General features: G+C 39.0%; 1 protein-coding gene across 4 annotated transcripts in view; it reads right to left on the bottom strand.

Annotated features, from left to right (window-relative positions):
- The window catches only part of PARD3B (par-3 family cell polarity regulator beta), a 990,710-nt gene that overhangs the window by 386,323 nt on the left and 577,177 nt on the right, over window positions 1-27,210 (bottom strand). For all 4 annotated transcript variants that reach the window (XM_063091525.1, XM_063091519.1, XM_063091512.1 and 1 more), the window contains 3 exons: window positions 24,963-25,095; window positions 10,904-11,003; window positions 2,599-2,714 (listed from right to left, as the gene is read on the bottom strand). In XM_063091525.1, coding sequence (XP_062947595.1) covers window positions 2,599-2,714; window positions 10,904-11,003; window positions 24,963-25,095 — 349 coding nt within the window. The remainder of the gene's footprint in view (window positions 1-2,598; window positions 2,715-10,903; window positions 11,004-24,962; window positions 25,096-27,210) is intronic.

Genomic DNA, 27,210 nt, shown 5'->3' with positions numbered 1-27,210 from the left:
AAAAAAACTGTAAACTAAAACTAATTATTATAACGTAACACTATGCAACTATTATAAAGAAATGTAATGTGATACAGGCATGCTCATAGATGGGCAGGCAAATAGGTAGAGTGCTTTCTAGAAGGATGTACATAGCAAACTATTTTTAAACTATGTTTGTGCCTGGTGAGTAGGAAAAGGAGAGGGGGAAGAGGAGGCTTCACTTTGCATAATAAAAACTGTCTGTCTTTGGAAATATAAGTGAAAATAAGTATACGGAACCCACTCACCTTTAAAATAGTTTGAATATATGAACTCATTAATATGCAAGTCAAGATACTAGCTTAGTCTCACTAGCAAAAATGAAAGAAAAACTAAAAAGGTACGGACGGCGCCCCATACCCTTTGAAGATTCCTACAAACTTTATAAAGGAAGAATAGCCAATATAAACTAATTACACAATAAATAGGAGATTTTATCTTTAGTTTTTATTTTGAACGATATGAAACTGCTGTTTTGTGAGGTCAAAAATAGTCAAATAACACTAATTCAGTATTCAATCTAAATACTTTAGGATTTTTAAAAACTTTTTAAAGACTGGCTTTCGACCCTGCTGAGAATATTATTCCTATCATCATAGTCACTAACCTTTTTAGCAAATATTTTAATTTCTTACACTGGCTCAGTGCTACATATGTAAAATTAAACTACATATAATATTCTATTCTCCTAATCAAACAGGAAAGACACTTCCAAATGTTTACTATTGGGGGTGTCGCCTGAGTTTATTCATTGAAAGAGTCAACAACATTTATTGAGCTCACTCGACTGTTCTGGGAAGAAGAGGTCAAAATGGTCTTAGAATGCTGATCCTCAGAGCCTCTGTAAGACTATTAGCTTTACACTGGCACTTCTTGGAAGGGGCCAAACTTTCATGATGACTCTAAAAATGTTTTTACAGCATGTTATTGTGTACTTCTGCTGTGTGGTGCATTTTAACGATGCCTTCAGTTTGGTGCTTGTGTCCTGAAGAAAACAGCTCACGACCTGCCCAATTTTGTAAACTGAACAAACATTACTATTATTGTTGTCATGTACAGCATACGTACAGTAAAATGCAATGAATGACTGCTAACTGCACATATTTTGCGAGGACTATTTCAATTTAAGAGAGAAACTTCTTAAAAACAACTTTTAGTGAAACATATAAACAGAAATACAATTTCTGGAAATGCCTTAGATTTTATTTTTTACAGATCTGATGATATTTTTCTCTCAAATTAAAATGAATACTATTTTTTCCTTTTGTAGAGATTTTTTAGAACCATAAAACTGGCCACTTTTTAAAAAATTTCTCTCCCCCAAATTAAAAGCAGTTTCTATCCATTCATCTTCTTTATAGAGAAATTGGGAAGACAGAATAGGAAATGTTTATCAAGCACTTCATGAAAATAAACTGCTCCTTAAGTTGTTAGTAATAACCTATGTCTCTGCCACACATTATTCCTTTCGTTTGTCAAAGATTCACGCTTGAGAAAATAGCCTTCCGACCAGTGCACGAGACAGTTTCCTTGTTAAGGTTTCCTACCTGTCTCTCACTACAGGCGATTAGAGCAAATGCATCTCAGTGATTTGGTTAATTTATAGAAAACAGAATCAATTTCTCTTGCTTCGTCATGATTGAACATTACCCTGAACTTCCGTAAATGAGTAACAGATAAGCACTATTTATCAGATTGTTTGGTAGAGCACACAGTTTTGATTATTCTTTTTTCTTGTTGCTACTAATGACATATATAATATGCCTCCAGAAAAACACAATTGCAAAGCCTGGCCTTCAAGCATTTGCAAAGCAATAAATATTTTGCTGATAACTTATTTCGCACCCACACTTTTCACTAATAGTGCTAAGAGCCTGTGGAAGGGCAGTGATGTTCTAGGGTACCTGAGATGTCTTCTGAGGTCCCCCATCCCAGGGCCTAGAGAACACAGTTAGCAGGGGCCCTTGCTCTGTCCCGGTAGCCAATAGTCACCCAGATATTCCCTGTGGTACTCAGAACCTCAACAAGGTTGTTCTGGCACCGACCCAAGGTACCTTGACACCCTCAATCTGGCAAACCCAAGGCACCCTTCTTCCTTTCAGCATCACGGGATTTGGGGGAAAGTGATGAATCTTCTCCATTGCTGCCTTTCCTATCCATCATACATGGAGAAGAAGAGAAGGACTGGAACCACCACGGAAGAGGAACATTTAACCACATTATCCTCCCAGGCCCTGCAACAGGTTTATCCATAAGGACAGGAAATGCAGATACAAAGGCAGGTGAGTTAAAGATGCTTCTGGCATTCAGATCCTCCAGAAGGAATCATATTTTTCTGATCTACAGAGGGAGAACATTTTATGGCCCACTTTATAAAAATAAATCATTTCCCCCTTTCTTTCACAAAGAGGATAATTACAATTAAATGTGTGAAGAAATAGGAAGATAAGATGACTCCAGGCTTCTGCAGACCTTGCTCCCTGAGGTTTGAGTTGAAGAAACAAAGCCAGGACATACGGGAAGATAGATGGGCTGAGGCCGGAGAGCTGACGTGGATGTCACCTCACCCTCGCTTACCAAGGTCCATGCTCTTCGAGGCTTTCAGATTAATTGATTCAGGCTGCCTGGCCGGTGTCACACATTTGAAGTTGATGTGCTGATCTGGGAAATATACTGCCGAATCCACCCCAGAGCTGTGGAGAAAAGCCATATGCCGTATTTAGGTTTAGAATAAAATCTCAAGAAACAGAGAGAGTGAGAGAGAAGTTCTCATTCTGAACACAGCCCTTCATCAGTCTCTCTGCTACTGCCAACCATGTATTTTATTTTATTTTATTATTATTTTTTTCTTTTTTATTTTATTTTATTTTATTTTTTTAATTTTATTTTGTCGATATACATTGTGGCTGATTATTGCTCCCCATCACCAAAACCTCCCTCCCTTCTCCCTCCCCCCCCCAACAATGTCCTTTCTGTTTGCTTGTCGTATCAACTTCAAGTAATTGTGGTTGTTCTATCTTCTCCCCCCCCCCCCGGTTTTGTGTGTGTGTGTGAATTTATATATTAATTTTTAGCTCCCACCAATAAGTGAGAACATGTGGTATTTCTCTTTCTGTGCCTGACTCGTTTCACTTAATATAATTCTCTCAAGGTCCATCCATGTTGTTGCAAATGGCAGTATTTCATTCGTTTTTATAGCTGAGTAGTATTCCACTGTGTAGATGTACCACATTTTCCGTATCCACTCATCTGATGATGGGCATTTGGGCTGGTTCCAACTATTGCAAAATATACATCTGACAAAGGATTAATATCCAGAATATATAAGGAACTCAAACAACTTTACAAGAAGAAAACAAGCAACCCAATTAAAAAATGGGCAAAAGAGCTAAGTAGGCATTTCTCTAAGGAAGATATACAAATGGCCAACAGACATATGAAAAAATGCTCAACATCACTCAGCATTCAGGAAATGCAAATCAAAACCACATTGAGATACCATCTAATCCCAGTTCGGATGGCTAAAATCCAAAACACTCTGAACGATAAATGCTGGCGAGGTTGCGGAGAAAAAGGAACTCTCATACATTGTTGGTGGGACTGCAAAATGGTGCAGCCTCTATGGAAAATGGTATGGAGGTTCCTCAAACAATTCCAACCATGTATTTTAAATCAACTCTTGAATCTCAGGTTTCTTTTATGAGATGTAGCAACTCCGTTATCATGTATTTTATCATGCCGTACAATTTAAATAAAATATTCTCTGGCTCATATGTTTTACTCGTTGCTAATTTCTGCTAATTGGGATCCCACTGTACAATATATAACTTTAAGAGGGTAAGGGGAGCCTGGAAAGCACTAGCACTTCAAAGGATGTCACCAGATAACAGTAGAGCCCAAGTGCAGGTTAGGAGACTTCTGTGGGCTAAACATGCCCTTCCTTTAAAAACAAGTGAAAAGGTTGTGTCCTTTATAGAAAACCATTCTGTTGAATGACTGATGGCTGTAGAAGTTTGGTTTTCTACTTTATTTAGGTCTATTTCTAAAACTAATCTTTCTTCTTCTTCTTTTTTTTTTTTTTTTGTCTTTTTGTGACCGGTAAGGGGATCGCAACCCTTGGCGTGGTGTCGCCTGTACCGCGCTCAGCCAGTGAGCGCACCGGCCATACCTATACAGGATCCGAACCCACAGCGGGAGCGCCGTTGCGCTCCCAAGCGCTGCACTCTCCCAAGTGCACCACGGGGCCGGCCCTCTAAAACTAATCATAATGCTGAGCAGATAGTGTGCTCATCAACAAAACCAAAAGGAAACAACAGGAAAAGTTAACGATTTAGACACAAGACACATCAAATGCCCATTATAGGCTTCTTAGACGTGTAGTCAATCGCAAAGAATTTTCTTTTTGCTGAATATCATATTTATTTTGCTTGAGGACTGAGGAGATAATATAAGGGAATTACAGAAAATGGCTTATTTCTTGATCTAGACATAAATTATATTTATATACTTTTATAAATTAAATTACATATACTTTCTCCCTTGGTACTCTCATCTGTTTAGTAAGTAAATATGGTGGCTCAACTGAATGTAACTTCTGTCCTAATCCCAAATACAGTGAAAACTGAAATCAAGTATCCTTAGGAAATCCGACAGTACTGGGATTGAATTTTTCAAACAGTTGAAGTTTGATACTTTAAACACCAAGACAACAAAAATAACTCTACTAAATTAGAGTCCTTCTTAAATGTATAGGGAAATCTCGACTTTAAACATAACAAAATAAGTTTAATCTTTTCTTGAAACTCATCAGTCATGAGTATTTAATATTTCCTTGCAGCAATATTACAATTAACATGCAGCAATAATACGGTTGCTAAATAAATAAATGAACCTCCATTATTATTACACAGAGGGTAGATTAAGTAAGTACTCACGACAGGCAGCACAGCATAGTGCTCAAGAGCAAGGACACTGCAGCAGGTCTGCTGGGTTCTAAGCCCTGACTCTGCTACTTACTAGCTGTGTGACATGGGGAAGTTACTGCACTTCTCTGTGCTTCAATTTCCTCATGTATAAAATGAGTATAATTACATTCTCTATTTCATAGGGTTGTTAAGAGGATGGATGAGTTAAGAGACTAGTATTTGGCACACAGCAAGTGCTATAGAAGTGATTCGTTAACAAGTAAGCAGGGAGACCTGCTTTTTGCTTCCAGAATGACTATAAATTTCTGAGCTTTCCCAGTTATCTATGCTTTTTACAGTTTCTTTGCCATCTCTGTTTTTATCAGACTCTGAGTAGGCCTGTGGCCAAGACCACTTCCCTCTTAATATGGTATGATGACTAGGGGATTGGTCTCTACAGGGGGATGCCAGGGTGTGTGGCCTCAGTTTCCTCATCCATAAAACAGATAGTAATATGATTTACCTTATAAAGTTTCTGTAAGGATTAAGCAAATTAAGATAAGTTAAATACTGAGAAAAATGCCTAGCATAGTAAGAACTCAATGTGAGCTATTAGTAATCCTTTTCTTTATTTCTGCAGGTTAGAATGGTCTGTGAATGAGGGCCTGAGGTACTCTACAATGAAAAGATTCTACATGTTTTCATAAAAATTTTTCAAGATGTTTAAATCCATTCTTTAGAGTCATGAAGCTTTTTTTTAGCTTCTTCTCTGGTATCTGGATGTATTCTCAGAAGATGAAGCTATTGACATGTAAAATATATTAGTGGTGGGTATCTAGTGATGGAAAACTGTGTCAATTGTGATCAAAAATCCTTGACTCACTTAGTGTTAATGACCTGGCCTGGCTGAATACCAATACTCTCATTTTTTTTCAGCCCATTTTAAAGAAGAATTCTGAGATGCTATTGTGAACATGAGCTTCCTCCTGAGCTTTGGCTTTTTGGAAGCACTTGCCTTTAAATGTTATTTGACCTTTATTTGCACTTAGTTTTCTATCCTTTGATCTCTTGTGATGATGTGAGTTTAGTGTCAGAAAGACTCATGGCCTTCATAGAATCAAAGAATTTAAGAGCTGGAAGGGATTAAAGGTCATTTCATCTTTCAGATAAGACCCTGAAGCCCAAAGAGGAAGACTGACATTCCAAGGTCACACAGCTCACCAGGGGCAAAGACAGGACCAGAGCTATAAGGTGTGGCTAAAATGGTGGCCAGTCTGGGACATGGGCTGTTACTGATCCTGAATCCACAAAATCAAGCCTTTCCCTTTTGATGAAGATTGGCTCACACTTTATGTGTCTTGCACTTTAGGTTAGCTTTTTGTTTTAACAGAGTGATTCATATCATGAAATAAAAGAAAACCAAACAGTTAATCAAAGCAGATGTCATACAGTATAATGAAACCCTTCAGGGAGGAGGCTTAGGACAAACAAGAATATTCCTCATTAAACCATATATCACACTGCATTTAAAGTGCACTGCTCATGGCTAACTATGAGAATTTACCCAACTGAGTAAAGTATTGGTTAACCCAATTCATTGTCTTAGATTATCTTACCAAACTAAGCAATAATTGGCAAATTAGAAATAAGACCTCAAATTTTCCCAGACTCTTGAGAAACAATGATCTCCATTCCCACTTTTAAAAAAAAGGTGGCAATGCCACTTGCTATAGTAACATCAAGATAGGATCCGTCCAAATGAAGTGAATGTTTTTTATACAAATGTTGGGATATAATCAAGGATGACCAAAGAAATAAAAAGCTGCTTTGTACATATGAATGTAGCAAATATTCTTTTATATATATATATAAAATAATTCCATTAAATTGATCAGCACGATACACATGCATATATATATGCATGTTACCATTATTTTGATTATGACCCTTCTGGTCCCTCTTGCTGTGGTACAAAATGGAAATAAGGCAAAATAAGGCTGATATCATATTGGCAGGTATTTAAGGAGGGAAGTGTGTGTAATATAAGACACTGTGGGATTAGAGCCAATGTGAGCATATAGTGCACTGAAATAATGAGTACAGCATTGAATTAGTTAATTTGAAAATATTTTAGACATGTAAGTTAGACAAGTAAAATGGTTTGTAATTTTATGCTACATATTAAAGTGTTTGGAGTGAGAAGGTGACACAATGATTAGCTATAAAATATGACATATTTTAATTTTGAAGGGAGTTAGCATGTGCTCATGGCTGAGTGGGCTGCAGTGGAGGCTGTGGGAAGCTGGAAGTTGACAGCAGGCCAGGGACATGTCTTAGATAAAGGCCGTGTTTTCAGCATGAACAACCAGGGAAACTACCAAATAGAAATGATACTCAATGTCAAATTATGCTGCAGAATGAATAAATAAGGGTAGCATGAAACATATGCCAGTGTCCTGAAGATGGTGACAAACCAGGAATGTGAAAGACATACAAGAGCCAGCAATGAATGTTTAAGGAGAACTGTCTGAAATAAAATGGCAGGGGAAGTAGATTTTGAGAGGTATGCCAAAAAATACTACATCTGAAGCCTCAGGTATGCATGGATAGGCTCCAACAAGTGGCTACTATGAATGACAGTATATGTAGGTTGTGTGTGAAATAAAGAGGAGAAAGGGAGAGAGAGAAGAGGGAAAATATGAACACGTAGGGAATAACCAATTGTTGTCTGGCTAGGTAATAATATTCAGTATATTCTGCCTGCTGTCAATTTGCCTCAAACTCTCCTCAAGATTTCATGCAAAAAATATATTTCCCTTTTATTTATTTTTTATTTAGACACATATTCTAAACTTTCCTCCAATAATCGTTGGTATAACAATACAAATGAGTTCAACAATTTCCTCATTTCATTTTGATTCAAAGTACAGGCATTAAGTTTGATCAGATTTGTCTTTCATTCCTCATGCAATATGTCTTTCATTCCTCATGCAATAACAGTTTTTGTTTCACAAGACTGGGTCCCCCCAAAGCACCACTCTTCCTTTTTAGAGGGCTTTTAAGTTTTTCTCTGAAAGACAGGACAGCCTCCTTTGCTCAGCCCTCCTGGCTCCCTTCCAGCCCTTCTTCCAACCCAAATTTCACACATCCGAACCCCCACTGCTGTGGTCACCTAGGCAACACAGCAGCTTGCAGGATGGTGCAGGTCACACACAGGATCCCAGGACGGGGAGAGTTTTAAGGCATAAGACTTGTTCTATCTAGCTCAAAAATGTCCCTGTCCTTTACTCTTCACCCATGCCATGTCCCCCTTAACTTAGGCCTTGCTCTTCTCTTGCTAGTCCTGAGTCTAACGCATCTCCTAGTCTGTGGCTTCCCCCATCTACCCCACCTTCTACAACTGAAACACACAGCCTGATATTGTCATCCCCAGGCTGGAAGCCCTTCAATGCTTCCCTGCAGCTCTCTAAAGATGCATGGCACTCACAGAGCATGGCAGACAACTCCTTCCCATTGATTCTTCCCCTAGATAATGTAAGCTTTGGCCACAGTGAATGCACCATGCATTCCCCTCTTCCATCACTCAGGTTTCCTAACCTGCATTGCCCTTCCCACCACTTCTCTGCCCAGTGAGCTCCTTTCTGTTTTCCAGGAAACCATTCAAACACCATGCCCCCTGTGAGTCCTTCCTTGACAACTACAGGCAGAGTTAATGGCTCATTCCTCACTACCACCCGTTTTGTATCTAATGCTTAGCAGCCTCCATCCTAATTGTCTGTGTGTCTGGCTTCTCGAGAGGACACCACATTTTTTGCAGGCAGGGATGTTTTCCAATCCATTTGAGTTACTTCTACAGTGTCTGGCTCAGAGCTCCAGAAATACTTTTTAATGGATGAGTGAGTGAATGAATGACAATGACAGAAAAGAAAAGTTAATGTCAGAGCAGAAAAGAAGAATAAAGTCTAATAAAATGTTATCCTTTGGGCTGAAAGGAGATTACTGTTGACATTTGAGAGCAGTTCTAATAAAGTAGTGAGAACAGAAGGCTACACACAGGGGTGAGGAAGAAAGTGGGTGAAAAGGAAATTTAAGTTACTAGTTCACACCATGTAATGAAGATGTACAACAGTGAGGGACAATATAAGCTTCCCTCCCCAACCAAGATCACAGAAAAATGTGCTTTACAGAAAAGTGAAAGGAGGAAATCTTTGGAGACACTAGAGAAGCCAAAAAGGAAGTTGCTAAATCCCAATAATTCTATCTAAACCACCTCACTCACCTGAAGTTTTCTCACCTGAGAGTTTCTCTCTCACCTCCCCATCCCAGGTCCTCAGGACCTCTCACTGCAATTGCCCCATGAGGTATCCAAAGAGCCTCTGGCTTCTAGTGGCTATTAACCCACCTCAGTTTACCCAATCCATGTTATACACAATGAAGCCCCAGGTTTTATCATGGCTATTATCTGCTAAAACACTTCAATAAGATTTTACTATCTACTGAGTAAAGTCTGTATATCTTATCCTTGCCCTCTGGGCTTTGTCGTCTGGCTAGTCAGCCATGATGCAAGTTGCACAGATCAGTTTACTTTCCCATCTTCATGCTGTTCCTTCTATCCTTCCCTTTTCTGAAGTTCTCTCCCTTCCTGGGCTCAGCTCATGTCCATCCACTATTCATGATTTGAGGTGCAGCTCAAATGACACTTTTACCATAGCCTTTTTTCCTGATTCCTCTATCTAGAAGCATTCTCCTCTGTCTCAGATGCCCAGAGCCTTTTTATGTACATCTTCTGGTAAGTATCACCTTGCATTCTAGTTGTCCCACATGTCTACCCACTAGCCTATAAGCTTCTTGAGGCTGTGTTTATATCTGATTCATCTTTGTGCCATCCCAACAGTTTTGCACAGAATAGATACAGAATAAACAGTAAAGTAGAATGAATGAAATTATCTTTCACATGAGTTTTTTATATCACTAAACTGTCATTTTTGAGTCAGAATAGAAGCAGGCAATAGAAATGAATGAACAAAATTAAATATGCCCACATTTTCTTTCAAGAAACCCCCAGAGACATTGATCTAGAAAATTATTGTGATTATCAATCTAGTTCAAGAAATTGTGTTTCAGTAAGATAACTGACTTTAAAAGTATAAGAATCAGAGGTAGCTAAATATAGGTAAGCTTCCATCTAATACAGTTAGCTATACTCTTGTGTTGCTTTATTTTTAGCAGATTGTATTAAAAAGCAAAATAGAAATGACACTAGCATTGCTGCAAGAAAAATGAAGAAATTTCACAGGATTATCATGGGACATAGAATGGAATAAAATGCAGCTTTTAACAGCCATAATAAATACAGAAAATAGCAAAGGGACAATTTAATGATTTTTAAAACTCATCAGAAAAACAAAATCTATGAATTCCACTAGTTGAATAGCTTGTATGCTTAGTAAATCTCTCTCTCATGCTTGTGTGATTCTAAAAATTATTGATTTTTTTAGTTTCTATTACAGAATGAATATAATATTGGGTACACTTTTCAATATTTTACATTATATATGATATTGCTCTAAATTTTAGATTCCATTAACTTTCTTGGAACATTTACTTTTAAAATACCTTTAGGGTTTGCCCATTACCAATGGAAAAAAACACCCTATGCAAGCTTTATGTTTTCTCAGTTTTGTTTTATTCCTTCCCATATAACTTTTCTTTGAGCTATATACCATTTCAGTTTTTAAACATGTAAGAAAAAAATCTGAACCATTTTCTTAAATATTTTAATAGTGTAAGATGAATTTTAAATTCTAGGGAGCAAAATATGAACCATCTAAGCTATTAGCTGTGAGAAGCTTACACTGGAAAGGAATTATAGATACTGTGAGATTTCCATTCTGGAAAGAAATAGAGTTAAAATAAAGGTGAGTTTTCCCAGAAAAACAATAACAGGAAACACTTATGATATATCATTTTATCAATACCTGTGGCTGTAATCTTCAAGGTCCAATTCCAGGCCAGGATGTGGTGGAGGAGAAGGTGGTACTTCACTCTCGGCCCATCCGTCATCGGGCAGCAATAGGTCTATAAAGAAAGAACAAATGAAGCTGTAGTAAACTGGAGGCACGTTCAGTACCTGGTTTCATTTCAGTCCATCTCTCAGACACAATTTTAACCAACACATAAACCAGCCTTGAAATAAATAAGTCCTTGCATGGAACCAAAGGATGTGTATGAGAACTAATACAGCCTGTAGCAGGAAATCTAAGCCTGCTAATATATTTTTACATTGGTGAACTGCTGTGATCCCTGGCAAATCAAGGTCATGCCCCTTGACTACCTTTTCTCATCTATGAAAGGCTAACACATGCTCACTACCTGTGATTTGGGGAAGATTAACACAGCCATCTCTTCCATGCCTCAACATTTTTGTAAACGAGACTCTATAATGAATACTCTGGATTACATGGTGATTTAAACATTTGCCTCAGTGACAATTCTTTAAAAAGTCATGAGATACAGTATATCTACTCACCATTTAGACATAGCAGAGGGGAAAAACCACTCTTTTTGCATCTGTCCCATAGGGAAACACCAAGGTTTAAGGCCTTATAAGCAAAAAACTGGAATTTGAATCCTGGTTTCCTCACCTAATAAAAATGTATATTTTTCCCAATCTACTCTGTACTGTAATAATAGACATGTATCCTGAATATCCCTACAACTAATAACAAGGTTTGTTGAGATCTTACTGCATACCAGAAATTGTGTTAAGATTTGTGTACATTTTATCACTTAATGCTCATAAGTAATAATAACATTAACTAATGTATGCAAAGCATTACAGACCATCCTGGTTAACAGTATGGCTTTTGGAGCAAGACTGCCATGTTTCCAACTCTGGCTCCTATTGTTTTGTGCACTTGAGAAAATTACTTGATTTCTCCATGCCTTGCTTTTTAAATCTATAAAGTGCTGATAAGATATCTTCATTGGAGGAGTGTGAGGATTAAATAAGATGGTGCATATTCAAGCAGTGACTATAAATGTTAATGTAAGGGATTATTGTTCCATAAAGCAAAAATTCTACTGTGTATCTATTACAGTGAGATATTTGGCAAAATGTGGATTCTATTTGTCCCTGACTGATGCAATAAGGGAAAGATTTCTCTGTCCTTGGGAACTACTGTAGGTAACAGAACCTGCTTTTACCTGTTCACATGCCAGGTGTGATGGTTAATTTTTTTGTGTCAACCTGAGTGGGCCACTGGGTACCTAGGTATTATTCTGGGAATTTCTATGAGGCTGTTTTTGGATGAAATTAACATTTAAATCAGTAGACCGAGTAAAGCAGATTGCCCTCTCTCATCTGGGTGAGCCTCGTCCAATTAGTTGAAGACCTGAATAGAACAAAAAAGGCTTACCCTCCCCTGAGTAAGAGAATTCCTCCTGCCTCACTGCCTTTAAGCTAGGACATCAACTTTTCTTGCCTTCAGATTCAAATGGAAACATCAGCTCTTTCTGGGTTTCAATCCTGCTGCCCTACAGACTGGAACCACGCCCTCAGCTTTCCTGGTTCTCAGGCCTTTGGACTGGAACTACACATCAGCTCTCCTGGGTCTCCAGCTTGTTGACTCACTCTGCAGATCTTGGGACTTGTCAGCCTCTACAATTGCATGAGCCAATTCCTTATGATAGATCACTTTATTTACACACACACACACACACACACACACACACACACACACACACACACACACACACACACACACACACACACACACACCCCATTGCTTCTGTTTCTATGGAGAAGCCCGATGCCCCAAGCTCTGTCCTAGGGACAAGTCTAATATGGAGGTAGTTGTAGCAGTGCCGATGTATCCCTGGGAATGAGGCTGCAAGCAGGAGGTCTGATCAGCAGGTAACCAGGGTAAAGAAGCATGATGACACACGCAGCCACGCCTGACTCCTGCCCACCACCCCTAGGGACCCAGGGATCTGGTAGTAGTGGCAGCAGTCAGGCAGTCAGAGATTTGCTAAGAAAAACAGAGCAGAAGAACTATAATGTAGATAAGGGACAAGTTGGTACAACATTCTTTCTGCTGGTTGTAATCTTTCTAGCCTCCACCTCTCAGTCCATCTTCCACACCAGTGGTAAACATGTGTCATCAAGTAACTTGATTGCTCAAAAGCACTTCAGTTGTGCACAACTGCTTATAGAATAAAGGTCTGCATCCCTGGTAGTCAACTTTATCTCCAATTACACATTAGTCACCCAAGACTGTGTACTGTTCCCTGACCACACGCCAGGGCTTTCCTGCACAGTGTCTTTGGTAATATAATTTCAAAACTCACTTCATCTGTCAAAGTCCTACCCTTCTCCCAAGGTCCACCTCAAACATCACCATTGCCTAGGATCTGTCAGTACCTTTACAAAAGTGGCAGAGAAAACAGGACTAGTGCTCACTATATCTGCACTCTGCCTCTCACCCTGGGCATACAACTAGATACCATTTTTTTAGCCCTCTTTGTCCCTAGACTAGTTCTTGCTGATGGAATGTAAGCTGCTACGGAAAATGTCATTCCCAGTCTCAGTGGTTGAGAGAGGGTGCACCATCTCCACTTTCTTCCCCATTCCCCAAATACAACTCAAAAGCCAGGTGATGAGGTGCTAGAATATGGTCTAGCAACCAAAGGAAGGAGCCTTGGTTCCTTAATCACGGAGGAGCACAGTCCCCATCCTGCTGCCGAGCCTTGGTGGGCTGTAGTATGACCAAGAAATACTGTCTTTATTTATCCACTGACGTTTTAGGTTTATCTATTACTTAATATTGTGTAAAGTAATTACTGTATAACATTTATCACCTGCTGATTTTGCAATGAGCTGTTTATTGATTCATCAAGCTATCATCTATTTACTTATGTCGATTTCTCTTACTAGAGTACAGATAACTTCCTAGTTGTCCTCTTTTCTCCTCTCCTTCCTCTTCTGCAGCCTTTTCTCTGGCTGCTTCAAGTTTTATTACAACCATTAACTTTAATTTTTATTACATTCACTTGAACCACCTATGTGGTTTTTGTTGTTATTTTTAAAGTGGTGATAGGTATCTTGTTGGTTGACTCTGTATTTTTGGTACTTTTTAAACAACATATTCAGATGCCATAAGGAATGTTTTTTCTCTGGCCCAAACACCTCTGTTAAGCCCTGTATCAGTGTAGAAGTCTGGAATTCTTTTCTCGTAAAAATAATATTTCTGGATTTCATTGAGTGTACAAGGTAAAGCTTTCTTGATAGTCACTGTTTATATTTACATGCCTGTGAAGGCTGGCAGTGTACCCCTTAGTCACTACTTCATTGATGGTCAAACAGCCCTCCTTTTAATTACCATCTTTTGTTTTTGTTGTTTATTTTGTAGGATCCATCTTGCCAAGGTCAGACTGGAAAACATGGATAAAAGAGATTGTGACTTTAGACAAGGGGCCAGCAAACTATGGCCATGGTCCAAAACCAGCCTGACTCCTGGCTTTGTAAATAAAGTTTTATTGAACACAGCTACACCCATGTATTTACATACTGTTTATGGCTGCTTTTGCACTACAATAGCTGAGTTGATTGTGACAGAGATCCTGTGGCCCACAAAGCCTGAAATATTTACTATCTGGCCCTTTATGAACAAAGTTTGCTGACCCCTGCTTTAGACTATTCTTGGGGCAAAAATTACATTACATTCATTTTTTATTCCTGATATTCTGCAAAATGGAGGTATCCAATAAACAGTCAAATTGAAAAGTATGATTCACGGTTTCAAGATGGCAGCGGCTGCGGCGGCTGGCGCGGAGTAGCTGAGGTGGAAAAGGTGGCCACTGGGCCTCAGGCAGCCGGGAAACTTGTGGACCTTCCTCTGGCCATCTCTTAAGGGAGGACTGCTGCTGCTGGCCGGTCGTGGGGGCTCAACGCCACTTTGCCCCCGGCAGGAGAGGCTGCCTCATTTACAGGCAACAGCTTTGAAGTGTGGAGCAGGAAAAGAACTGATTCTTAGCTGCAAAAGTGAGTCTTGAAACAGGGAACACGGCGCCAGGGCTGCTGTGGATGCAGCCAGGATCCCGGAGACCGGGGCCGCGCTGAAGAAGGCGGCCAGCTGCCCTATTCAGGATTCGAGGTTTCAGGCCGGCATTAAAGAAGATTCCTGGGAGCGCCCGAGCGGCGCCGCGACTGAACAGCCCGAGGCGGCAGCGCCGAGAACACGGAAGGCAACAAACCAGAGACAGAGCGAGCGCCCGACCTGGCACAGCACTGTGAGTGATCCCTGGCACAGCTCTGTTCGGGGGGGTGGATGCCCACGCGGCTCCCGCCTGCACCACCAGGCCACTCACTGCCACGGTGCTGCCTCCATTTTCCCAGGTGCGGGCAGCTCTGCCCTGCTCGGCCATCACTGAGCCCATTTGCTTGGCCTGGCGCGGGGCTTTCCGGACGCTGCGGGCCGACCTCCTCTCCCACTCCCTCCGCGGTTCTCTGGCAGGGCTGGGGGTGTGGGGCGTCCCGACCAGTCTTGGGAGGGCTAGGAAGTACGGGCGGGCCGACTGTCACTCCACCACACCCTGGACTCCGCCCCGGTAAACTTCCTGTTACTGGGAGGCAGATACCATCTCTGCGACCACCAGTTTGGAAAAAAGCCTAACGAATTTCTGGTTGGGAATAGTGTGGTAGGAGAGTTCCCAGGTCCGCTTGAACCTGCCGGAGAGCAGGCTGCAGGCGGGCACTAGACTCGGTTTATACCGGGGGGATACAAAGGTGAACAAGACCCGAGAAAGATCTACACAGTGCTACAAAGGCACCCAGAGAGACCGGTCGTCTGTGCCTAGCAGAAACCTGGTAGACTTCCTGGGCGAGGCGGTGCTGAGCAGGGTCTTGAAGGCCCAGCTGATAGACGAGGGGTGCAGAAGACACGCCCCAGCCCAGCACAGTGTGCACAGAGGGGGGAGACGTGTGGCCAGGGAGGCGGAGACTCGACAGGAACCACACACCCGGTGGGGTCGCCACTGCACGATCTAACAGCCTGGGCCAGAGCACACGGAACGGGGAGAAGTCCTGTACAGAAAGTGAAAGCTCAACAGAGATCACACACCCTGTGGTACGTGATCCACCAGCCCAGCAGAGTACAAGCTGACCAGAAAGGTGGATCCCCGGAGAAGCCCAAGACCCGAGGCAACCACACACACAAGACACTAGAGGCCAACTGAGCAGTCACGGCGGGAGCCATACCAAATTGTCAACCACAGCAACATCCTAGTTAGTCATTAGTCTCAAACCGGTGGACTGTGAAACCCCCTGCCACAATGAATAAACACCAAAAAAAAGACACCAGAAATACAAAAAATCAAGAAAGTACACCACCAAAAGTTAATAAATCTCATACTCTAGATCCTATAGAACAAGAAGCCCTTGAAATAACTGACAAGGAATTTCGAGTGATAATTCTAAGGAAACTGAATGAGATACAAGAAAACTCAGCTAGACATCATGATGAAATGAGGAAAAGTATACAGGATCTGAAAGAGGAAATATACAAGGAAATCAATTTCCTGAAAAAAAATGTAGCAGAACTTGCTGAACTGAAGAAGTTATTCAGTGAAATAAAAAACACAACGGAGAGTTTAACCAGCAGGCTTGTCGAAGTTGAAGAGAGAACCTCTGAACTTGAAGATGGGCTGTTTGAAATAACACAAGCAGACAAAAAGAAAGAAAAAAGAATCAAGGACATGGAAGAAAATCTGAGAGAGATATCAGACAACCTCAAGCGCTCAAATATCCGAGTCATGGGTATTCCAGAAGGGGAGGAAAATGGAGATTCCATTGAAAACATATTCAACAAAATAGTGGCAGAAAACTTCCCAGGTATAGGAAAAATCACTGATCTTCAGATCCAGGAAGCTCAACGATCTCCAAACGTATTCAACCCAAAAAGGCCTTCTCCAAGACATGTCATAGTCAAATTGGCAAAACTCAGAGACAAAGAGAGAATTAAAAGCTGCAAGAGAGAAGCGTCAAATCACCTATAAGGGAGCCCCAATCAGGTTAACATCAGACTTTTCATCACAAACCCTAAAAGCTAGAAAGGAATGGGATGATATTTTCAAAATACTAAAAGACAAAGATTGCCAGCCAAGAATACTCTACCCTGCAAGGCTATCCTTCCGAAATGAGGGGCAAATAGTATATTTCTCAGACAAACAAAAACTGCGGGAGTTCACTACCACAAGACCACCCTTACAAGAAATCCTCAAGGGAGTACTGGGTTTGGTTCCTGAAAAATAACTACCACTGCCATAAAAACCCAAGAAAAATCAAAACCCGCTAGTACAATAAAAATGGCATTCATGAAGAGAAAACAAGCTAACAAAAACACTATCTACAACCTAAGGAACCAACAAACAAAGAAACCAAACAGTAAATCAGAAAGCAAGGAACAAAAGACACCTAAGACAACCAAACAACCAATAAAATGCTAGGAATAAATCAACACCTTTCAATAACAACTCTTAATGTTAAAGGCTTAAATTCCCCAATTAAAAGACACAGACTGGCTGACTGGATCAAAAAGCAGGACCCAACTATATGCTGCCTACAAGAGACCCACCTCACCCATAAAGATTCACACAGACTAAGAGTGAAAGGATGGAAAAAGATTTACCATGCAAACAGAAAAGAAAAACGAGCTGGAGTGGCTATTCTTATATCTGACAAAATAGACTTTAAACTAAAAACCATAAAAAGAGACAATGAGGGACACTACTTAATGATAAAAGGACTGATCCATCAAGAAGACATAACAATCATAAATATGTACGCACCCAATGTTGGAGCAGCCAGATTTATAAAACAAACTCTATTAGACCTAAAGAAGGAAATAGACACTAATACCATAATAGCAGGGGACCTGAACACTCCACTGTCAATATTAGACAGATCATCTAGGCAAAGAATCAGTAGAGAAACACAAGATCTAAACAAGACTCTAGACCAATTGGAATTGGCAGATATCTACAGAACATTCCACCCAACAACCTCAGAATATTGATTCTTCTCATCAGCACATGGATCATTCTCCAGGATAGATCACATATTAGGTCACAAATCAAGTCTCAATAAATTCAAAAAAATTGGAATTATCCCATGTATCTTCTCAGACCACAATGGATTAAAACTAGAAATTAATAACAAACAAAACTCTGGAAACTATACAAACACATGGAAATTAAACAGCATTCTACTTAATGACATATGGGTCCAAGAAGAAATCAAGCAGGAAATCAAAAAGTTTATTGAAACTAATGAAAACAATGATACATCATACCAAAACCTGTGGGATACTGCAAAAGCAGTATTGAGGGGAAAATTTATTGCATTAAATGCTCACTTCAGAAGAATGGAAAGATGGCAAGTGAACAACCTAACACTTCACCTTAAAGAACTAGAAAAACAAGAACAATCCAATCCTAAAGTTAGCAGACGGAAAGAAATCATTAAGATCAGAGCAGAACTGAATGAAATTGAAAACCAAAAAACAATTCAAAAGATCAACGAATCAAAAAGTTGGTTTTTTGAAAAGATAAATAAAATTGACAAACCATTAGCTTGGCTAACAAAAAAAAGAAGAGAGAAGACTCAAATAACAAAAATTAGAAATGAAAAAGGCGATATTACAACTGATTCATCTGAAATACAAGGAATCATTCGAGACTACTATAAACAACTATACGCCAACAAATTTGAAAATCTGGAGGAAATGGATAAATTTCTGGACACACACAAGCTCCCAAAACTGAACCGTGAAGACGTAGAAAATTTGAACAGACCAATAACAATAAAGGAGATTGAAGCTGTTATCAGAAGGCTCCCAACAAAGAAAAGCCCAGGACCAGATGGATTCACAGCAGAATTTTACCAAACATTCAAAGAGGAATTGACACCGATTCTTTACAAACTATTCCAAAAGATTGAAACGGACGCAAATCTCCCAAACTCATTCTATGAAGCAAACATCATCCTGATACCAAAACCAGGTAAAGATATAACCAAAAAAGAAAACTACAGGCCGATATCCTTGATGAATATAGATGCAAAAATCCTCACTAAAATACTAGCAAACAGAATACAGCAACACATACGAAAAATTATTCATCACGATCAAGTGGGATTCATCCCAGGGATGCAAGGTTGGTTCAACATACGCAAATCAATAAATGTGATACACCATATTAATAAACTCAAACACAAGGACCATATGATCATCTCTATAGACGCTGAAAAAGCATTTGATAAAGTTCAGCACTCATTCATGACAAAGACCCTCTATAAGTTAGGTATAGAGGGAAAGTATCTCAACATAATTAAAGCCATATATGCCAAACCCACTGCCAATATCATCCTGAATGGGGAAAAGCTGAAAGCTTTTCCTTTAAGAACAGGCACTAGACAAGGATGCCCACTCTCACCACTCCTATTCAACATAGTGTTGGAAGTACTAGCCAGAGCAATCAGAGAAGAGAAGGAAATAAAGGGCATCCAGATTGGAAAAGATGAAGTCAAACTGTCCCTGTTTGCAGATGACATGATCCTATATATCGAACAGCCTAAAACCTCTACAAAAAAACTGTTGGAATTGATAAATGATTTTAGCACAGTAGCAGGATACAAAATCAACACACAAAAATCAGTAGCATTTATTTTCTCCAATAGTGAACATGCAGAAGGAGAAATCAAGAAAGCCTGCCCATTTACAATAGCCACCAAAAAAATAAAATACTTAGGAATTGAGTTAACCAAGGAGGTGAAAAATCTCTATAATGAGAACTACAAACCACTGCTGAGAGAAATTAGAGAGGATACAAGAAGATGGAAAGATATTCCATGCTCTTGGATTGGAAGAATCAACATAGTGAAAATGTCCATACTACCCAAAGTGATATACAAATTCAATGCAATCCCCATCAAAATTCCAAAGACATTTTTCTCAGAAATGGAAAAAACTATTCAGACATTTATATGGAACAATAAAAGACCACGAATAGCCAAAGCAATGCCCAGCAAAAAAAATAAAGCTGGAGGCATAACACTACCTGACTTTAAGCTATACTACAAAGCTATAATAACCAAAACAGTATGGTACTGGCATAAAAACAGACACACTGACCAATGGAATAGAATAGAGAATCCAGAAATCAACCCACACACTTACTGCCATCTGATCTTTGACAAAGGCACCAAGCCTATTCACTGGGGAAGGGACTGCCTCTTCAGCAAGTGGTGCTGGGAAAACTGGATATCGATATGCAGGAGAATGAAACTAGATCCATACCTCTCACCGTATACTAAAATCAACTCAAAATGGATTAAGGATTTAAATATACACCCTGAGACAATAAAACTTCTTAAAGAAAACATAGGGGAAACACTTCAGGAAATAGGACTGGGCACAGACTTCATGAATACGACCCCAAAAGCACGGGCAACCAAAGGAAAAATAAACAAATGGGATTATATCAAACTAAAAAGCTTCTGCACAGCAAAAGAAACAATTAAAAGAGTTAAAAGACAACCAACAGAGTGGGAGAAAATATTTGCAAAATATACATCTGACAAAGGATTAATATCCAGAATATATAAGGAACTCAAACAACTTTACAAGAAGAAAACAAGCAACCCAATTAAAAAATGGGCAAAAGAGCTAAGTAGGCATTTCTCTAAGGAAGATATCCAAATGGCCAACAGACATATGAAAAAATGCTCAACATCACTCAGCATCCGGGAAATGCAAATCAAAACCACATTGAGATACCATCTAACCCCAGTTAGGATGGCTAAAATCCAAAAGACTATGAACGATAAATGCTGGCGAGGCTGCGGAGAAAAAGGAACTCTCATACATTGTTGGTGGGACTGCAAAATGGTGCACCCTCTATGGAAAATGGTATGGAGGTTCCTTAAACAATTGCAAATAGATCTACCATACGACCCAGCCATCCCACTGTTGGGAATATACCCAGAGGAATGGAAATCATCAAGTCGAAGGTATACCTGTTCCCCAATGTTCATCGCAGCACTCTTTACAATAGCCAAGAGTTGGAACCAGCCCAAATGCCCATCATCAGATGAATGGATACGGAAAATGTGGTACATCTACACAATGGAATACTACTCAGCTATAAAAACGAATGAAATACTGCCATTTGCAACAACATGGATGGACCTTGAGAGAATTATATTAAGTGAAACAAGTCAGGCACAGAAAGAGAAATACCACATGTTCTCACTTATTGGAGGGAGCTAAAAATTAATATATAAATTCACACACACACACATACACACACACACACAAACGGGGGGGGGGGGAAGAAGATATAACAACCACAATTATTTGAAGTTGATACAACAAGCAAACAGAAAGGACATTGTTGGGGGGAGGGGGGAGGGAGAAGGGAGGGAGGTTTTGGTGATGGGGAGCATTAATCAGCTACAATGTATATCGACAAAAAAAAAAAAAAAAAAAAAAAGAAAAGTATGATTCAATGTCTGATCACAACTTATGTGCTATAGTGGGGTAGATACATGCTGGTTCCCCGGAGGATGAACATTAGAAATAATTACCCTATTACGTGTCTCCTCCAGATACTCCAGGGAATATAGATCCAGTGGGGAAGGACACAGAACCAAAACGTTTGATTTGAGGTGGGGATGAAAGGCCAGACCCAGTGGGTGATGCTGGGCAGGTTTGGGGGGTAATCTGTGATGGGGTGCACTTGAGCTGAAAGGGAGGGGAAGCAGGAGAAGAGCACAAGAGGGGAGACGAGAGGGATGAAAGGAGAGGAAATAACAAACCAGAGGCAGACAGCACTTAGGCTATTACTAGGCCCAGGGTTAGATCTGCCAGCAAGATTCCTCAGAAAATACAGTGTTGGTACACTTCATTACCATTCAAATGCTTTACAGGATTTTATAGCAAACCCTTGGGACACAACCTCGATCCTTATTACCATCTTGGAGCACCATACTTATTCCACTATGAGCATTGCTAGCAATTCTCCAACACAAATGCAAATTTCTGGTGTTACAATTCCTACAAACATTCATTCTAAAAATGCCTCTTCTGTGCAGCAGCTTGACAGAAGTAAAAAAAAAAAAAAGAAGATAACTGGGAACTGTGGGTGGTATGTACTATTACTACAAAAATAGATGGAACACAGAATATCACCATTGGATTTTTAAATATACAAAGGAAAGGAAAAAGGAAAGAAAAAATGTTAATGTTTTGGTGGCAACAGTTCTTCTCCTCACTAGATATTACATTTTGTCAAGTTAATCTTGTTTTTCTAAAGAAGATCCTTAAAAAAAATTAGTTGTGGTAAGTCAACACTCAAGTTACATGAGTCTTAATGGCCTGTTACTACTTTACATGGATCTGAAACTCAGGTACTCCCAGCAATTCTCAAAATGTAAATGTCATTAATATCACAAAGAGGTGATGATCATGATTTTCTTCTATAGCATTATGCTTATAAATTCTGTTATAATTTTTTGTCTGTAAGTAAATAGGCTTATAAAAAGTAAGAGATTTCATCTATTGTCCTCTAACAATTAAAATTTAATGAATCTATTCTTTGATAGGCCTAATTCTTATAATCTGATACTGGTATTGTATCACAGATCCATAGGGAAATAATAAATTTTCTCTACTATTTAAAAAACAATTGTTAGTGGAGTCACTTCTTGTAAGAACTGGATTTTTAATGTTAACTTGGAAAATCGAGGTGGGGGAGGAAGTGAAATAGGGACCTTGTAGGTAGCTAATCTGCACAGTTTTTTCACTGGTGTAAAAATTGTCTGTCTGGATCTATGTCTCAGCAGGAAGACAAGAGATATAACCACTCAGCATTTGTCTGTGGCCACTTGTGCTCAAAGGACTTTATTTGTTCAGTAGAGATACAAAGTTTGAACATTCTACTGAAATTCCAAAGTATTACTACATTTTATTTTAGCATGTGTTCGGAATGGATTTTACTATTAATAATTTTTTTTCTGGATATATCCTTATACTTTAACTAGTTCTATAGTTTCATTACATTAGTCTTAGCTATCCTTTCTGGAAATATTATCCCATGCACTGAGTATCTCAATGTCTTCTATAAATATGTTGTGTAAGTATCATCTCAGCATCAATATTTTATAGGTACTGAAAATGAAACAGGATAAGAAGTAAGGTGCTCAACGTTCCTTTGGATGTCATTGGTGTCACTAGGAACAAAACTCTGAATTTAGTCACTGGACCACATGTTGCTTGAGAATTAAATGCCAATCAAATTATATGAAGTCTAGATATTTTAATATAAATGTCAATGTTCATCATCACAATATGGGCATAGTAAAAAGAAGGCTGTTCTGTCTGTAGAAACCTTGCTGTTCCCTTCCCAGACTTCTTATCTATTGTTATTTAAGGTCTTAGAAGGAGATCTTGGTCTGAGAAACCTTAATTTTTTTGAAATGAGCAACGATATACTGAGTATTCCTTATCTGGATACAAAGTAAAGTCAGCTTCTAATAGATATTCTTAGTATCAGGTGAAAGGACTTCAATAGTTCAAGGGATCAGTGTAAGCCAGGGCCCATGCTGTGGTTTACAAGATGAACTTAAGTCAGAGAGACACGAATTGAATCCAGACTCTGTATGTATCAAGTATGCGGTCTTGGGTAAATTATTTACTCTCACTAACTTTCTATTTCTTCATCTGTAAAATGAGGATAATAATATTACCCACTTTGAGTGTGCATGTAAATTGCTTAACATAGTATCTAACAGAGAGTAAATACTTAACAAATGGTAACAGCTGTCACTACTACTCTTGGTAAAATGGAAAAATTCAGAAGAAAAACTACATCCCATTCTGATGAGACAATTTAATTCTAGAGTAGCACCAGATTTACAAATTTGTTCTGATGGGGTAATCTCAGACTTAGGAACTTGTTCCCACATAGTCAAATTTTGGTAACATCTTAAGTGTTCAAAATATAAAGGAGTGATTACATAATACACTGCAGTGCTTCCATTCAACAGACTACTATGCAACTACTGAATGTGATCGAAGAATGTTCAATGACATAGTAAGACGCTCATAATGTGTTATTAATTAAAAAAGCAATTTCCCAAACCTTACATATGTACACTGCATTTTCATTTCATTTTATGTATACGTATTTGCTTGAGGAAAAGACTTGAGAGATATACATAAAAATGTTATTGATTAGGATCTTTGATAGATAGAAGTATGAGTAATATTACATTTTCTTTTTATTACTTGTCTCTAAATTTTCTACAATGAATATGTATTTTCTTTATATATATAAAGAAAGTTACTAAAGAAAAGAGACACAGGGAGGTAAAATGATTTTCCTGGTGACCTGAAGTATAATTTCGAAAAACAATGAAGAAAACCCAGGTTTTTGACATCTGGAGTCTAGAAATATGATCTGCACCAGATAATAAGAGAAAGACAGTGTAGCAAGACAACAACAAGACATTCCAACAGTCCCACAATGGTTTTAGGTCGTGTTATTTATCTATTTACCACACTCAGAATCAAGCATAAATCTGAACCACGTTATTACCATTTTATGGTTTAATGCAAGGTTATACTTTTTTTTTAAGTTTAGTAATTATTTATACTCAGTAACTTCCAATATTAAAAGATCTTTAAAAAAAAATAACAGTTTGCCATCTTTGATTCTTCAGTCATGGTTTGTTTTATACATAACCCTCCATGTTTGGGGCAGCAAGCATAGAAACTGTCACTTAAACTGGAGGCACTGCCAGGAATCTGATTCTCAAGTTCTGAGTCAGCACTCCCACCAGCTCTCAGTGTTCATGACTCTCAAAACAAAGTCTGCACTTAGTCTAATTAAGTCCCCTTTGTTCCTTTCTTCTTTTCAATAAAAAGCACTTTTGTGTTTTCTCACTCCATTTGCAGTGGATGAAAATGGACAGACTCTTACCTTTCTGTTTGTCTTGTGGACAGTAAGCACCAAACGGATGCAGTGTACTGTTACCATTAGGCCTGGAGGTGGCTGCAGCGTTTTGACTGTTCTCAAAGCACGGCCTGGAAAATGCCCCACACTCTACAGGCTCCTAAGGGATGAAAATAAAAATTACACTTACTTTTTAAATATGTTCCATCTTAGTCAATTGAAGCAAAGCGAAAGAAGAATCAATGTATAAATAGTCTTTCAAGAGTCTATTGCATGTAAGTCCTCAACTGTGAAAAATCAAAATGGCCCTATCAGTTAAAGCATCGTTGAATACAAAATAAAAAATACTAACAACGTGGTACTAAGGATTAGGAGTGCTGATAGCCAACACAAAAGAGGATTAACTTTATTATTTTCTCCCCCACTTACAACTGGCTTCTTTCAAATTTTCTTCCATCTGGGAGTACAGCTTGTGGCAGTGTCAACACAAGAATACAGTTCATGCCAACGATGTTTCTCTGCCAACCAGCTGGTTCCTCCCCCCCCCACTCTCTCTCTCTTTCTGCACAACTAAGTGTATATGCTCTAGGACAGGTCAGAACCCATGCAGGTTTGCCACTGAAATGTCATGAGTGTGCCCCACTGCAGACATTAGGTCTTCTGGTCAGGAGCTAAAACAAACTGCTGTGACAATGCCAGACAGTGGTTCTCCTTAGAGTATTTTTTTCCCCTTCCTATTTTGACTTGACACTCTGTAAACAAATCCATAGTTTCTTAAAACTGCTCTCTCCAGAATAACACCCCCACAAGCCATCTTCCACAGGTGCAGAAGAGGTAAGAGCAAGTGGATGATTAGAGAGAACTTTAGCTATTTTTCCCAGAGGTGAGGCACAAAGAACCAGGCTGCGGGCTTGCTCGTATTATTTGCCTCCCTAACAGATTTCCAGGAAGTAAATAATTTGGAAACCATCTCATGGCTGTTCCCTTGACCATTTGTAAGAGGAACATGCCACAAACAGGAAAAAAGATCTGATCCCCCAAGCTCTTTCCTTCTGAGAAAAGCATTGGGCTAAAACAATGCATTTGATTTATATTTTCCTCTTTAGTTACAAAAATTCAGTATCTAGCTAGCTAAACAAAATATTTGAAACATTCAATTCATGCATTCTTAACAAAAATGTTTTCAGCTGGTGAAGGTCCTTTAGCTTTTTGTCAAGGCTTGTAACACTTTCCCCACACCCAATGTGTTATCCTTTGCTTCTGTGCTGCTCATCAAACCCAGCCTGGTAAAGGAGGCGAGCTACTCCTAAATTAAAGCTGGAGCCCTAGCAGGCAGGAGAGATAGGAGTTGCCTTGCACAGCCTTGTGCTTTTTGATTTAACAATAACAACAAGAACAAAAAATTTTTTTCCTGCTTTCCCAGCTCTTTGATAAATGACACAATCAATATCACAACAACTGATCAGTAACCAGCCTAATTAAAGTATTCAGCCTGTAAAATAGAGCTGTCGTGGAGCCCTCCATTAGTGTCCCAGCCAATAAAAAATATAATGGATTTTTAAACATATTCTGCTTCTACCAAGATGAGCTGGCAGCAGGGAGGGAAATGTTTTGGGGAAAGAAAAAACAAAACCAGGTCATAACCCATTTTTTTAATACCAAATCTCTAGGCTCAAATAGAATTACAATTGAACCTCAAGCTCATCCTTTGGAAGAAACGTTTCTGTTTAAAATGATTTTGATTCAATCAAGGGCTTATTATGTATTCTTCACGAGGTCCTCATCAAAACTGTTTATGTATCTTGCATATCTGGGTAATGCGGGAAAAATCAACATCTATACATTTTGACCTCTCTTAAGTAGATCCTTCAATTTTTTAAATATCAATACAATGTTCAAGCAACAATTTTGGTATTCTTGCCAAATCTAACTAATTGATTTGCCTGAATATGTGAGCAATGCTGAGACCTTTTTCTAGCTTATGGATGCTTTTTTACTGTACTGGAGGGGGACTGCTGTTCCACAGGAGAATACACCGAAAACATGAGCGTACAACATATGCTTTGACACAGTAAAACAGATTTGGGAGATCAAATAGCTGCAAAATTTCTTTCAATTTAATAAAGATAAGCTGTACATTAGGCTTCTATCTTTATAAGAAATAATACTCTTTAATCTTCATGGGTACCACAGAGATTCTCAATAGAGGAGAGTCAAGTGCCTGCTCATTCCCCAATGGAAAGCATGTAAATATTAGGAAAACTAAAAATGGATC

This window comes from Cynocephalus volans, chromosome 1, assembly GCF_027409185.1.
Source record: "Cynocephalus volans isolate mCynVol1 chromosome 1, mCynVol1.pri, whole genome shotgun sequence".
In the NCBI taxonomy this organism is placed as follows: Eukaryota; Metazoa; Chordata; class Mammalia; order Dermoptera; family Cynocephalidae; genus Cynocephalus; species Cynocephalus volans.
The sequence above is the reverse complement of the archived record's forward strand: the minus strand, read 5'-3'. Positions and strand labels throughout refer to the sequence as shown.